This window comes from Eubalaena glacialis, chromosome 11, assembly GCF_028564815.1.
Source record: "Eubalaena glacialis isolate mEubGla1 chromosome 11, mEubGla1.1.hap2.+ XY, whole genome shotgun sequence".
Classification (NCBI taxonomy): Eukaryota; Metazoa; Chordata; class Mammalia; order Artiodactyla; family Balaenidae; genus Eubalaena; species Eubalaena glacialis.
In genome coordinates this window covers 72,933,966-72,950,120 of record NC_083726.1, presented here as the reverse complement: position 1 = coordinate 72,950,120, position 16,155 = coordinate 72,933,966, and the positions used below count along the sequence as shown (strand labels likewise).

Here is a 16,155-nt window from a genome sequence, read left to right as displayed (position 1 = left end):
ACTCAAGTGAAAAAGTAGTAGTGAGAATTGTATTTCAAACAGAAAAGGTTAAGTTGTGTGAGATCATCCAACTCAGTCTCCTTAGGATCAATGCCTACAATGGAGGGAAGATGAACGATAAGGTCCATAATTGATGCATAGATGCATCACAGATATAGTACTAAGAATTACTATGAAATGGATACAAGCCCTCAAAACCGAAAGAAATCATTATTTTTAAACTACACGCAATTGAGGTGGGGGAGGTGTAGTGGAATCCATCACTGCCAATTTATGTGTATTTGAAGAAAAAAAGGCCTTGGACTCAGTACAAAATTTTCAGGTATACATTTACCAAAAAAAACCCCGCAACATATCCTTCTTGGTCATTAGTCCCCAGTTTAGGATCAAAGTTTTCATTTTCTAATTTGGTGAATTTTATTTGAGAATTGCCAAAAAAAAAAAAGGAAATGTACTTAAAAGTTATAAAAGCTGAATTTCCTGTCCACACATACAAGTGACAAACTAAGGAGCTATTCATTTGATCACAGTAAGAAAATACAGCATGAGGTTGTGTGATTTTTCCTCCCTTTGACTATCATTGTCTGCTTTCTTTGTGCTAAATATGAGTCTAAGAATAATAATCATTTATTGTGGTCCACAGTTGAGATTCCTGAGCTTGTCTTCAGATAATTATGTCTGTCTTCATGAATCAGCCAGAATCCCAGAGACCCACAAGGAGAAAATGTCAGGAGTCTACTTCATGCTTTTAAGCAGAAATTCTCAGTGAAAGATGTTAGATTAATTATTGAAAAAAAATGGTCAATGCAGCCACACTTTCTGAAATAATTAATACTTATTTTAGATAGAATTACTTGACCTCTTCAATCGAAATTTCTTCCCACATTTTTGATTATGTGTTATGGATCAAAAATCTCATCTCTATGGAATTGAGCAATCAATAAAATAAAATAAATTTAAAATATCCAAAGAAAAAAGTGTATCAATAAGAGCTAAATACATTTGAACATGAAATGTAGTTTAAAAAACAAACTTTAGGAACCTTATTTTCCCTGTAGAACTTAGAAAAAAGAAAAAGGTACATTTCAAACACCACTAGAATCTTTTGTTTTAATCAAAAGTTTACTCAAGCTTGGCTTCTTTCAGTAAGCATTCTTATTTTTAAAAAAATTTTTTTTAATTTTATGTTAATTTTTTAAAAATTTTATTTAAGTATACTTAAGAGATGAGCCTTAAGATATTTCATTAGTTTTGTTGTTTTAGGGAAGCGGATAGATCCGAGAAGGGAGCTGGAGTAGATGACGATGTTACTGATGAACTGGTTCTTCGTTTGATTAGTTAAGCACTGAAAGATACCCCGAGAGTGATTTGGGGCAACTGAGTCAGACCCACACGCAAATACGAAATGATTAAATGAAAATGCAAGCAGCAGCAGCCCGGGAGCATCGCCCGGTGAGAGATAACGCGGCAGCTCGCTAATTGGCTCACAGCAAGCACGCAGGATGACGGATTTCAGTTGTGGTATTGCTGGTCCTACTTCCCTCAGCACCATTATCTCAGAGTGACACTTCCATTACTCTGAGCGGAGAAAGATGAACGTCACCTGTCAGGGGCTGGTTAATTGTGTTGCTAGATGTATGTTGCCAGGGCGCAGGTTGGACATTTATGAACATAACTGCTTCCTCTGATGTCCGCCATCCTTCAGGGATCGATACGGCTCTTACAGTAAGCGCGTAATTGAGTGAAGGCACTTACCACTGAGGGGCTGAAGACGAGCCCATTGTGTGAGCTTCATGTCCATACATTTACCATAAATGAGCTGATATTTGCCATTTATTGTGTGCAGCATTGTGGAAATGGAAACTAATGCGCCACTTTCATTTGTTTTCTAGATAAATGGGGAAGACGTCCAGGATCGAGAGGCGGCGGTGGCCCTGCTGTCTAGTGATGAGTGCCGGAGAATCGTGCTGCTGGTCGCAAGGCCGGAGAGTCAGGTCAGAACAGAGAGAGCAAAAGTCTTGAGACTGCACTTTAGGTTCACTGTCTGCTATTCTATAACAGATCAGTGCCACGGATGTTTGTAAAACCAGGCATACAAAATATAATTGAGTCATCTTTCCCAACTGGCCAACCTTATCAAAACAATTATAAGTAAAGACTCCTTAATATTGCTTCACAGAAAGGCAGCTAAACATCTTATTTTTTTTAAAAGAACACAAAATTGAATCATTACTCTCTCCTTCCACTTGCCAGTTATTTAAATTAATTCATAAATGAAAAATGATTGACTTTACATGATATTTAATTCTGTGTGGATCCTTGCTTTAGGTTTTCATCTAAAAATACTTAATTGGCATATTAAGGTATCTTGAAAGAATCTCTAATGAGAGAAACATTAGCATATCTAGCTATCAACTTAAATCTTTTCAGAGTAACTTTATCAAATAAAATACTTTAAGTAGTACAGTGTAGTTCCATGTATAGTAAATGAATTTTTTCCAAGTTTAGTGTGACAAAAACAAATTGAGAGCTTTTAAAGAATTTTTTAATATCTTTACAGAGGGAGATGTCATGAAAGTAAAGGAGAGGTAATGGTGGAAGAAAAGTACTATTGGTACTTCTTTTTATATCCTTTGTATCCCCCACCACAAGGCAGAAAGAACATTACATTGTCACCATTCTATCCATCTGTCAGTGCTGGATAACCAACTTCAGTGAGTGAAGTTGGTTATATCACCATTTGTCTTTCAGGTTATTTATCTGATATATTTCAGACTCAATAACTACATACTATCTATAAATTACATTGAGTAAGTGTATTTCAGTGTCAGACCGAATCCTGTCTTGAATATAGTGGTTTTAAAAGATCACCCTTTCCGCATATATTTCCATTATGCCCTTGACCATTCTGAATGGTTCCCATAAAGCCTGCCATAGCCTAGGGCAGACTAAAGTTACACACCTGAGGTCCTAGGAGTGGGAAAGGAAACTCCATAACTGGCTGTGCTATCTATGTGGGAGTGAATTATTAAAATACATATGAAATTGCACTAATTACCTGGAGATTTTGCAAACCGGTTAATCTCAATGACCCCATTTTCTTGAAAAAGAACAGAAGAAAGGGGCTAAATACATATTAGTGAAATTAATGGTAAATTGAAGAGTACTCAATAGTCATCCTTGTTGTAGAAAAGATATTTCAACTTTATAATGTGGTTTCCCTGCCCTTTCCATGTAACTGCTAGAGAACCTCATTAATTTAGAATTAAAGCATTTCCTTTACTATGCCACATAACAGCTATAACATACTGTGGAAAAAATAGAAATTAACAACATAAAACCAGATCCTGTTAATCTTTGATGGCCTACGTATGCTTGGTAGAACCACTGGCGTTTTTGAATATCTGGTTACACTCCTAACCCAAGAGTCAATGTTGGAGGATGAATTTTCAAACAATACTTTCTTTCCACAGTTGATAAAAGATGGTTGTCTGACTCTGTAGCATATCATCCCGTCTGTCAAAATCAAGATCTGCCCTAGCCCCTTGATCCTGAAGAAGCTGTCATGACACTGGAAGGCAGCTAATTGCCTTTAGAAAATCAGATTTCCAGAAAAATAAGGAAAGAAAATGCATTTTAATACCATAATTTAAAAATGTAATTTAAGCAATACATGCTATAAGGTGGCAAAAACAACATAAAACTTGTATTTATATCACCATATTTTCCCATCAGTTTCAGTATATCTCATTATTGCATTTTTTGCATGTGTATTTTATTTAGAGACAGTATAGAAGTTTTAGTGTGCTTTTTCTAGCCTTTTTTTTTTTTTTTAATGTTTCAAATTCTCTCTACATTCTCGGAAATGATCAGAGTTGCTGGGGACAGCTATTGTGCAACCGTGAAATATTTTTAAATAACTCATTTCTTTCATTCCCTGTCAACTTACTTTCATTTTCTGCCCATTTTCTTCCTGAGACCATTAAAGATATTGCTATTCTGTCCTATTCCCCTTGGGACATTGGGGCAGAGAGGACTCTTGTAAGAACTGTAGAGAACTTTTGAGACAGTGCAGGTTGCTTCTTTCTCTGAAATGCCACATGTGAGCCTCTACTGTGCAGACAGATCCCCCTGTATAATTATGGCAGTCCCCCCTTTCCCACGGCTCAACTCAAGGGAAAATTCTGTCTCTGCCACAGCACTGAACTCAGACTGCCATGAATGTGTGTGTAGGGGAAAGGGAAATGCAACAGGGAAGGGAGGTGAGCCAGAAGAATCTCTCCTGACTTGGTGTGCTGTGTATACCTCCAGTCTAGAGGGAAGCCTTAATCAAAGTAGACACACACTAACTACACATGGCAACTCAGGGATCTGTGGGGTTAGTTAATAAGAAAAGAGCTATAGGAAAGCATTAATATCTATCATTTGTTCTCTTTGTCTTCCCCATCCCTTCATTTCAATTTCAAAAGACTCTGTTCCATCATTCACTGTATCAGTGTTGGCAGATATTTTATTTTGACCTGATTAAAGAAAAAGTCCTTGCTGTGCTTATAAAAAATAAACATTTCTAGCTTTAAGTAATTTCTTTTGGAGCCTGGCATTTGCAGCTTCATGAAACTTAAAAGGGATTAAAAAATGTAAAACTTGGACAATTATGAATTGGACTGAATTTAAATTTTTAGTCAGCTTAATCTTCATAGCTCATCTGCATATCAAAGTCACTGGGGTGGAACTTGGTCAAGTTATTCAGGCCACAGTGAGATAAATGAGGATGAATAAATGCATTGATGCTTTTGGCCCAGTCAAGTTTGAAATAATTTAAGATCTAGGTAGCCTTTAGTAAATAAAAAGAAACCTATGATTGCCTTCATTTAATGAATGTGATACATAGACGCTAATGCCTCTTCTGGTGCAATTTAATGTCCTCTCAGGTTCGTTTGTTTTTAAGTTTTAGAAGTTCAGTTCTCTTAAAGACAAGCTTATTTTCTGTGTTTGTTTGGTGCTTACCCATTTGTCCGGTGGTGAAAACATCTCCCACTGTTGTCAATTTTGACTCACTAGAAAGCTGCTGTTTCTTTGTAACACAAAGGGGAGCTTTGACAATAATTCAGTTAATTCAATCAGCATAGACAGCTAATTTATGTAATCCAGCTCCAAAAACCCACTTTGAGGCAAATTATCTAAATTGACTGTCAACACTTATCATATTAGCAAGGTAACCACCAGTTTTCCACTTCCTTTTGTATTGAGAAGCCAAAAGGATTTGTTTGGTTTAGTTTGTGTAAGACTGCCACAAGAATACCTACCTTCAGCACCCACAAAGAAAACCCTGCATGCTTCACACGGCTCCTTCACCCTTACGTGCAACATTTAAGGTCTTTTTCCTTGGAATTGGGTCTGAGAAATGAATCACAATAGTCATGGCACAGCATCACTCTTTTTTGAGAGTAACTTAGAATTTTCCTTTTTTTTTTTTTCAGATAAAATAAATGTCCATATTTGTGGCAAGCAGCCATCTTGTTAACTTGAAAGTCAGCCGCCTAAAAATAAAAAAACAGAATGAGTGTAGCATCAGTGTGTGTGTGTGTTGGTGGGGGGTGCTTTGTGTGGAGTTGCTTTGAGGGTTGTTGTTAAGGAAAAAGGCCCGATTGTCTCATAGCCCTATTAGTACCATTGCAGTTCTTTAACACGGGGACAGTTGGGAGTAATGAGCGTGACAGCTGTGGATTATGCAGTATGCTTTTCATACACTTTGAAAGACGGTGATGTTCTGTGCTGTGAGGTCTACTCAGTTATGAGAGAAAATCTGTAGCTCTGTTTCAGGGAAGGATAAAAGGCATGAGTCCAATTTTTTTTATCACCTTTTCTTCCTTCTGAGAGGTGAACTATAGGAGGCTGGTATTTTGAAGAGAATCATTATGATGAAAGGAACTGGTCAGGTGTCACCATTTAAGTTTACCCTATTTTAGCTTGAGTTCTCACTAACCGAATGTAATGTACTAATGTATTCTTTTGCAGCTGGATGAAGGCTGGCTGGAAGATGAAAGGAATGAATATTTAGAGGAGTTAAACTTGTCGATGTTGGAAGAACAGCATAATGAAGCAATGCAGCGCACTGCCGGTGAGATGGAGCAGGTAGGGCCACAATCTGAACTCCAGCATTTGAAATGATGCTAGTTCTTTTTTAAATGTGTAACCACAAATGGAATAAAAAAACAAAATCAAAGAGTTTGACCAAACATCTCTGTGATGGTAATTTTTGAAAGCAAATGATCATCTCAAATGAAGCAAGAGGGAATAAATACAATTTTTTTCTATTAAGAATATTTCTACTTTGGGAAGCTTAGGGGCCATTGTGGAGAGTACAGTAGTATTCAAATGCTGACCCAGGTACTGTTCAACCTAATTCGGAAATTTAATAGTAAAAATGCATGTTGCTTCTCAATATACCAGCTAGAGATAAACTATATCTCATGAGGTAACCCCTCCCCCCCAAAAAAGTAATTTTGTATTTTAAAATATTAATGTATGTATTTGAATATTTAGGCAACTTTAGGAAGATGATGACATGATGTAAGCCATCAACCTTATTTGGGTATTTGGTATCATGATTACACCTTTATACTCCTGAATTAAGAGTAGTTCAACTTGAGATTATTGACATCATTTTGTCTTAAGGTCATATATTCATTCAACAAAAAATTCTCAGCCCCTAATATGTTTCAAGTACCACGTTTGATCCTGAGAATACAAAGAAAATGAGCAAAGTTCCTGCCTTTAAGTAATTCATAACTAGAGAAAGATAACAGTGTGGTTTGTGGCAAACCGAGTCTTAGTATTCTTTTCATTTTTGTTGTTGTTGTTTTTCTACTAAATAAAATCAAGATCAATATAGCCTAGATTTTTTTATGTCAGATTCATGTCATTCATTTGCCTGATATAATTTTATTAACACTTCCGCTGTCAATCTGCTTATTTGTTTAATTATCATCCTATTCTCAACATTAATTCTTAACTCACCCTAAAAGGTAATTTAAAAAAAAAATCCTGACAGTTAGGCTTAGGAATATAAAACATAAAAATCCTATCACTTTACCAGACTGAATGATGAGATGCATTGACATGCTGGCATCCCATAACAGAGGTGTGTGTGCGCGCATGTGTGTATCTGTGCCTGCGTGCTCATGAGTATATGCTAATAAATTATTAGGTTGCAAACTACAGTTGACAAAGCCATGTGTGCTACACTCTGTGCTCACCATGGATGCTCAGTGGCCACTTCACAAACAATAGTTCATGCTCAAAAGCAATGCTGCTACTGTAGCAATTGCTTTTCAATATAAAGAGGACAGGTTGAAATTTTAATGTATGACTTCAACACTGGCCACAAATAAAGATATTTTTTGGTGGCAGCTGCTGGTTACAAGCAAGAAAGTCCTTGCTCCAGGCTTTTTCTCTCTTAGATAAAAAATGTGACCTGATACAAAATTGACAGGAGGATGTTGGAATAAAGAAAAAAGGGAGAAATCCTGTCCAGGTGAAGTGATATGGTGTCAGATGCTGCCTACTCATCAGATGTAATACAAATGCTAGGTCTTTTGAGGTAACACAAGATGTCTCTGAGGTGAGGTTTTCATTGTGTAGAAATTTTTCTTCACCATGAGACTGAAAAATGATGAGAAGTACAGAAACCTTTAAAAGTCCTTTGCCCTTATAAACAATAATACTACATTAGAAATGCCTTGGTAGAAACATTGCCTGTCGCTATAATAATTCCATAGGGAAATGATAAATTATAGAGTAGTATTATATCAGAAACCAGGAATTCTAGGTTTGAGAATAGAAAACTGTTTTCACATGTGCTCATAAACCAGTGACAAAAGGGAAATTCAATTAAAAATTGCATATCCATATTTAAAAACTAAAATACATATCCATCTGAAGGTTTACTTCACATGCTGTCCTTGGTCCTGTAACTGTTGTTAACACACATTTTGCTAACTAATTTGTCTGTATCATTTATTGCATGAAAAATAAGAAAAAATACTGCCCTCCTGTATTTTTTCAGCTTACCATTAGATAGGAGAAAAAATACAAATGTAAGTTATATGGTATATAAACTCAAATGTCCAATATCAATAATATCCTCTGGGAGTTTTATGGCACAGTGTGCAGATGTCACCACATTTGATGCTGTTGTCACCTTATAGCAAGGGACATAGGGATGTATCAAGCTTTCCATTGTTAGTTATAGTTACTTATGTATAATATTATTTTTTATCAATAAGACATTTTAAATCATTCTCAGTATGTTCTTAAGAAATGAGGAAAAATATTTTAGGGAAAGATGGAGAATCCTAGAGTAACATGATACATGCTCATGTTCTCCCCCCAGTTCATTACACTTTGTTCTGCCATTACTTAGGTGGAAGAAAACAACAATTATCTTAACCTTCCAGACCTGTTTTACCTTTTATCACCCATTCTGTCCTTCTTTGACACTAACAAGCTTAATTATATTTAATTATATAATTTCCTGCTAAAGGAAAAAAAAATATATATATATATATATATAAAATAGTGAGTAAACTTAGACATAAGGAGAATACAATCTAGAAACTGCCATGTAGACTTTTATAAGAGAAGTGGTGGAAGAAAGAGTAACTTTACCCTATTCAAAGAGAAACAATTAGATGTGCACTTTCCTAGGGCAGTGACAGTTAATTGTTCTGCATGAAAAGCCAAAAATTACCAGGGAGTGAAGTTCACATATATTTACATACCTATCTCAAAATATGTTTTTTGACATTATGCCCATGTCTGGCAATCAGTGCTGCTCAGATTTTCAGGGGAACCGTCATTTTACTCTCAGTAGAATAAAACTCACCTCTGAAGGAAATTACTGGTTAAGAGTAGAAAAATCTTTTAAAGTAACCCAAGTGAGTCTGAAGACATTACTGTTGCTTTTGAGCAACGTGATTTGGAGATGCACTGAGGTCAAAGTACCTGTATGCAAGAATACAGCATCTTGGACATGTAAGAAATCCTGGCACTGGGGGATGGCATTGGCGCCCTAGACCTCTAGCCTAAGAAGCTACATCCATCTGGGATTAAGTTTCCTCATCTATAGATGGAAGGTCCCGGGCTCCAGTAACGAACCTATTCCTGAAATTTTGTGATGTTTGGCTTATCATTATCAGTGTATTACTAGATCTAATGAAGTCTCCTCTGAACTTGAGAAAAGTTCAGGAAAAAGAAAATAGTAACAAGATGATGTGGCTTCTGAACTCTAGGCCTTCCTATTTCTGAAGACTATTTCGGCACTCTGTCTTACTCATCCTTTTGTGTGTTGTCACCACAGAAACTTATAAAGTCACCTCATTTACACACCTTCCCTTCAGTTTCCCAACTAAGAGAAAACCTTAAGACAAGAATCACTTACTTAAATGTGTCCTGTTTTATTTATCCTCAAGTGAGTAGCATAGCCATGTTCAAGCAGCTTTTGTTTTCTTTATATTCAAGCATAAAAAGCTGCCATGAGCTAATTGCCTTTATTTCTAAAATTGTTATGGATACTAAAATCAGGGCAGCTTTCTAGGAACTGCACTTTTGCCAAGAAGCACTGTTTTTTCAAGCAAGTTTTCCAACAACTGGTGTTTTTCAAAATAATTAGCTTTCTTTCTTCTCTCAACTTTATTTTCTTAGCCAAAAAAACAAGAAGAAGAAGAAGGCACAACAGACACGGCAACATCTTCATCCAACAACCATGAGAAGGACAGTGGAGTGGGGCGCACAGATGAAAGCTTGCGGAACGATGAGAGCTCAGAGCAGGAGAATGCAGCCGAGGATCCCAATGGCACATCTTTGAAGAGCAAGAGAGAGCTGGGGCAGAGCCAAGACACTCTGGGAAGCGTTGAACTTCAGTGCAATGAGAGCTTCGTGTCCGGTGAATACATTGACTCAGACTGCATTGGCAACCAAGATGAGGAGTGCGAAAGGTTTCGGCAGCTCTTGGAGCTCAAATGCAAGATTCGGAAGCATGGAGAGTATGACCTGTATTACTCAAGCAGCACAATAGAATGCAATCAAGGGGGACGAGAGGGAGTGGAGCACGAACTACAGTTGCTTAATGAAGAACTAAGAAACATTGAACTTGAGTGCCAAAATATCATGCAGGCTCACAGGCTCCGGAAAGTGACAGACCAGTATGGAGACATCTGGGCATTGCACGATGGAGGATTCCGAAATTGTAACACCAGCATAGATACGCAGAGGGGAAAACTAGATGACATCCTCGAACACCCAGAAAAGTCAGACAAAGACAGTTCTAGTGCTTACAACACAGCTGAAAGCTGCAGAAGCACTCCACTCACTGTGGACCGTTCCCCTGACAGTTCCCTCCCAAGAATGATCAACCTCACCAATAAGAAAAACCTGAGAAGCACAATGGCAGCCAATCAGTCCTCTTCTGGACAGAGTAGTAAAGAGTCAACCAAAGCCAAAACCACTGAACAAGGTTGCGGCGTTGAAGGCAAAGAGAAGACTTCAGAAAGCAGCAAGCTTTCTGATCCAGAGAAGACCAGCGGTGAACACATCCCTTACCTCTCTCCTTACCACAGCTCCTCCTATAGATATGCAAACATCCCAGCACATGCCCGGCATTATCAAAGCTACATGCAGTTAATTCAACAGAAGTCCGCAGTCGAGTTCGCTCAGAGTCAGCTCAGCTTGGTGAGCGTGTGCAAGGAGTCTCAGAAGTGCTCAGAACCCAAGATGGAATGGAAGGTGAAAATCAGGAGTGACGGGACACGGTACATCACCAAGAGACCCGTGAGGGACCGCATTCTGAAGGAGCGTGCCTTAAAGATCAAGGAGGAGCGGAGTGGCATGACGACGGATGATGACACCATGAGTGAGATGAAAATGGGGCGCTACTGGAGCAAAGAGGAGAGGAAGCAACACCTGGTGCGAGCCAAAGAGCAGCGGCGCCGCCGAGAGTTCATGATGCGGAGCCGGTTGGAGTGTCTCAAGGAGAGTCCCCAGAGCGGCAGCGAGGGCAAGAAGGAGGTCAACATCATTGAACTGAGTCACAAAAAGATGATGAAGAAGAGAAACAAGAAAATTTTGGACAACTGGATGACAATCCAAGAACTGATGACCCATGGGGCCAAGTCCCCTGATGGCACACGTGTTCCTAATGCCTTTTTGTCAGTCACCACGGTATGACCGAATGGATGGAAGGCAGCTGACTTTCAGAGGGTGCTACCAGTTTGGGTAGAGGATGCTTGCCTCGTTCAATGTGGCGTTTTTATATATATTTTGTGACTCTTTATAGTTTAAATTTTTTGTAAGCAAAAATACCTGCTAATTTTTCATTTGTTTTTCATATACTGGCACCTTCATTTTGGCTGAGATTTTTCTTTAACTTGTGATATATTCGTATTACTCATTTATATATAAAAACAAACAAAAGGAAAGAAAACAAAAAAAACAAAAATACTGAGGAGCTAATTAATTTCCTATTTTAATGTATCTATTGTAGATCTGGATTTATTTCTCTAGTTTACTTATTTTCTACTTTAATAACAACTCAATGCCAAAACATTTCTCTGCTTGCTTCTTGGCATAATACATATGAAATCAAACCTGTTGATAAATCATGTGCCACATCTTGTCTTATACATAAAAGCCACCTCTTTTTAACATCCCGTTGTACATTTAACACATAAATGGCCGTTGTCTTTGTCTCAGTAAAGTGTAGGTGGACAATCTTTCTGTGGTATGTAGTGACATTGGTCATGTAGCTAGATAGTTGTGGTAATTGTGACAATAAAAGAGAAATAAATTATTATCCCTGAGAAAAGCTATCAAGGAGTGTTTTATTTCCATTGTTCACTGTGGTTACCAGATATAAATTAGTTATATATGTATACTATTTAGAAGACTCCTAATTGTGGATTGTAAAATGCATACATTTTCTATCCCTTTTTTTTCAAGAAATTGTCCTGAAATACTTCCCACAGATTATTGTGTCCCATATTCTTACCAGGATTAAGTTAGATAATGTGTATAGAGTATCTAACAGATGCTGACTAAGCATTCAATAAATATGAGTTCATGCTCTCCTTGACTGCCACCCACGTAAGGAAAAGCCAAGAACAATTTAGGGGATGACATGGACAGAGAAGATCAGTGAAGTATCTGGGATTGTTTGTAAGGACACTGTATTAGTCAGCTCAAATTACCATAACAACATACCATAGACTGTGTGGCTTAAACAACAGGAATTTCTCACAGCTCTCGAGTCTGGAAGTCCAAAATCAAGGCACCAACCGATTCAGCTCCCTGATGAGGGCTCTATTCCTGTTTTGCTCATGGCCTCCTTGCTGTGTCCTCACATGGTAGAGAGAAAAAGAGAAAAAAGCTCTCTGGTATCACTACTTTTAAGGACACTAATCCCATCATGAGAGTCTCACCCTCCTGACCTCATCTAAACCTGATTACCACCCAAAGGCCCCATTTCCAACTACCATCACATTAGGGGTTAGAGCTTCAACATATGAATTTGTTGGGGGAAGGTGACACAATTCAGTCCACAGCTCTACGTGCATTTATTTAGTTTATCCTTTGGAAATAAATTTTTGGAAACTATCGTTTTAATCATTTTCAGCATAGTCAACTATAAACGCCTTATTAAAAAGTGAGCTTATTAAATTATCAGATAGGTTTTTTAATCTGGCTTTTTATCATATAAACATCAACCATATTATATATCAGTCATAATGCCTCCAGAGTGAAAGGCCAGATCAATGCATGCATGAGTTTGATCAAATTTTCATTCAACGCAAAAGTTTGTTTTAACATAATGGAGACACAACATCCAAACATTTTTGAAGCTACTTTCCTGTTTAAAAACATAAAGTGGCTCCTCACTAGCTCTTGAATCAGACTCTGATGCCTCAGCCTTATATTCCTGGTCCTCCATTAACTTGCCCACCTTACCTATTGCCCCTCTTCTTTAGATTTTCTCTGAGTTATTCTGGCTCCTGAGCAGCTTGCCCCTTTTCACTGAGGTTATCTAATGCTACTCTCCCGTCTGGGGTTTCTATGCCAAATCCTACACCCCTCTTAGAAGGTAATCACATATACATTTTCTCTTTGGAGTCTGTTTTGATGACACCGGGTTTTCTCAGCATTTTGGCATACACTATGATGCACCTGCAGTTTATTTTACCTTGGAAATTTTACTCTTCTGTTATTTGAATCACATAGACAGAACTTATTGTCTCCCTGCACAGATATTATGTTCATGGAGTTTGGCCCTTGGGTCACCCCTGTCTTTATAAACCTCTGGTAGAATGCCATTTAAACAATAATGAATGCTATTTAAGTTATTTTATTCACTTATCTCACAGATTGGTCCTTTTGTTACTGTTTTCCATACTCATCTACCCTTCTAAGTTCTTACCTTTTAAAGGGCTAATACATAGATGGAAAGAAATGAATCTTATTTACATATAATAAAAAGCTGGACCCAAAAATTTTAAGATAGTGATAGTAATAGCAACTTAAGGCAATTGAAAATTTCACCACTTCTAACTTTAGCTATTGCTAATCCAATCGATAAAACTACTCTGAGTGCACCTAGAGTTAATTTTTGACCAGATGGTTTTAAATAAGAATGCCTGTCTATCTTAAAAGCTCAGTTCCTTCCTTACCTAATACCTATGGTATTGTTTATCCTCTTGGTACAACTGGGTTTAAATATTCATTGAATTCAAATTACTCCTATAGATAAATAGGATTTGGAGCCAACATGTAGATTTTTTTCCAGAAGAAACATGTACACATCTCACAGAATGCAGTGTTTCCAAAGTCAGCAGTTTAATTTTATTTTTATTAAGGCCAAGTGTGCTTGCCAATTTTTTAAAAATGTGCTGTTGGTGTTTTTCATGTCTGTGTTTATACAATTCTATGAGTTGAGAAATGTCTTTTTCAAAAATCAGTGAAAATCTGAGAAGTGTTATGTTTTACCTTTCTATATAACATATCTTTGTGCTAAACATGTTTTTTTTTTAGTAAGTGAATAATAAATCTGCTGCTCAGCAAAGAAAAGTAATTGGCTGTATGTGAGATATTTTATTTTAGTTCAGAAGACATACGTGAATGTGAAGAGGAAAAATATTTTACTTAGGCTTAAGTAATTAGAAATTCCATCTTTTTTTGAATTTTTCAATTTTATTTTATTTATTTTTTATACAGCAGGTTCTTACTAGTCATCCATTTTATACATATTAGTGTATACATGTCAATCCCAATCTCCCAGTTCATCCCACCACCACCATCCCCCGTCACTTTCCCCCCTTGGTGTCCATATCTTTGTTCTCTACATCTGTGTCTCTATTTCTGCCCTGAAATTCCATATTTTTTATTGACAGAAATTGGTGTTAGGATCCGTATGTGAATGACCTAAGGAGGGGGAAAACAATGTATATTCTACGGGCTTTTCTTCACTGTGTGCCATGAAGAAGACTATTGTTGCCACCTTATTTTGTGCAGACTGTCCCTTTAGGAGCACATAATATGGACTCCTCTAACGTAACCTTTCCGTAGCTACATACTGATTTAATCTATGTCTTGTTGTTGTGTCTAAATCTTCCATCTAAACACATTTTTATGCTTCCAGTGAGCTGCTGCTCTCTACTTCAAATTCTTTATTTTGCGTTGGTGCCACTGTTGGCCTGCTCTGTCATGCTTATCACCTGAGTCTTCTTGAATTTCTCTTTTATCTGGTAAGGCAAAAAAGCAGTGTGAATTTTTCTTCAAAGTATTTCAGGTTGTCTTCGATACCCTTACTCAGTCACCTTTCGGGCTAGACTGTCTCCGTCTCATGCCTAATTACCACCACAGATCTAGACCTGCTCTCCCTGGGCACTCTTTCCAGTCTCTCCTACATGTGGCAGCAACACTGGGCCTCCTAAATATTACTTTCCTCACTGTGCTCGGATACCTTCAGGAGTCTTGTCCTGAGCATGGGATAAAATCTGGGTGCCTGAGACATTTATCAAGGACTTCATAATTTAACCTCAACCTTTTTGTCCACCTGATTTCACACTTCTCTCCAGGAAGAATTTCTAACTCAGACCTCAAGAAACCTGTGTCTTAGGTAGATGAATAATTTGATGCACCTTCAAACTAATATTCTTCCAATTTTAATTAAAATTTAATTAAACTTCATTTTCTATTGATTTGTACTCTATTAATTACTTAATTTCCATTATTTTTCTATTTCTATGAATAATCATTAATAGAATTGTTATGATATCAAAACACAATAATTATTATTAAATAATTTCTATTAATTTTTGATTAATAAATTTGAACACTGCAATAGGTTCACCGACTAATTCACTTCTTAAAAAATAAAGTAAAAAAAATTTTTTCCAGCAAATTATTTTCCACTTACCTGAAGTCTGTTCTCTCTACAGTTTCTCGTCATTATTTTCCAAATGTATATCTTTGGAGGTATAGTAAAAGGACTTAAAATCTAGATAAAACAAACCATTTGCTCCTGTAAATATGCATGAAATGGCTTCAGAATTTCAGTGAATAATAGCTACAGCAAACTACGGACAAAAATAATTGACCAAAATAGTCCTCAATGAAGTAGTATTTGGGGATTTATTTATCCTTTTGTTTTTTGCTGTTTCTGCTCAAGTATGCTCCCCTTTTCAGCAGGACCAGTTTACACCGTAGCAGGTTTGTAAGAAGTCTCCTTGTAGAACTGAGTAAATGGGCCCATAAAGCTGATTATTTGGGGTATGTTTTGTGCTACTTCTAGCATCCCACTCAAATTCTGCTTTAGTTAGACAGGACTCCCTACAGTTTTTCAAACATGGCCATTCTCATTTCCAGAGCCACACTGCTTGTGGTGCTTTCCATGTCAAATAAACCCTTCTCCTTTCTCTTTGTCCACGTCTTCCCATCTTTCCAGGAGACTTTCGTTAACTCTTGCTAACAGCCACTTATTTCTGAACACACATAGGTGGTATTGTCTTATCACTCCCTTGGCTTTCTACCCAATAGTGTCTAATATTTTTTTCCATAATGTGTCTCTCATGAGTGCAGTGTGTTGCACAGTTAATAACCAATGCC

At 37.2% G+C, this 16,155-nt stretch overlaps 1 protein-coding gene across 2 annotated transcripts in view; it reads left to right on the top strand.

Annotated features, from left to right (window-relative positions):
- The window catches only part of PDZRN4 (PDZ domain containing ring finger 4), a 378,629-nt gene extending 367,403 nt beyond the window's left edge, over nucleotides 1–11,226 (top strand). For both annotated transcript variants that reach the window (XM_061204814.1, XM_061204815.1), the window contains 3 exons: nucleotides 1,893–1,994; nucleotides 6,019–6,135; nucleotides 9,706–11,226. In XM_061204814.1, coding sequence (XP_061060797.1) covers nucleotides 1,893–1,994; nucleotides 6,019–6,135; nucleotides 9,706–11,226 — 1,740 coding nt within the window. The remainder of the gene's footprint in view (nucleotides 1–1,892; nucleotides 1,995–6,018; nucleotides 6,136–9,705) is intronic.
- Nucleotides 11,227–16,155: the final 4,929 nt, after the last annotated feature.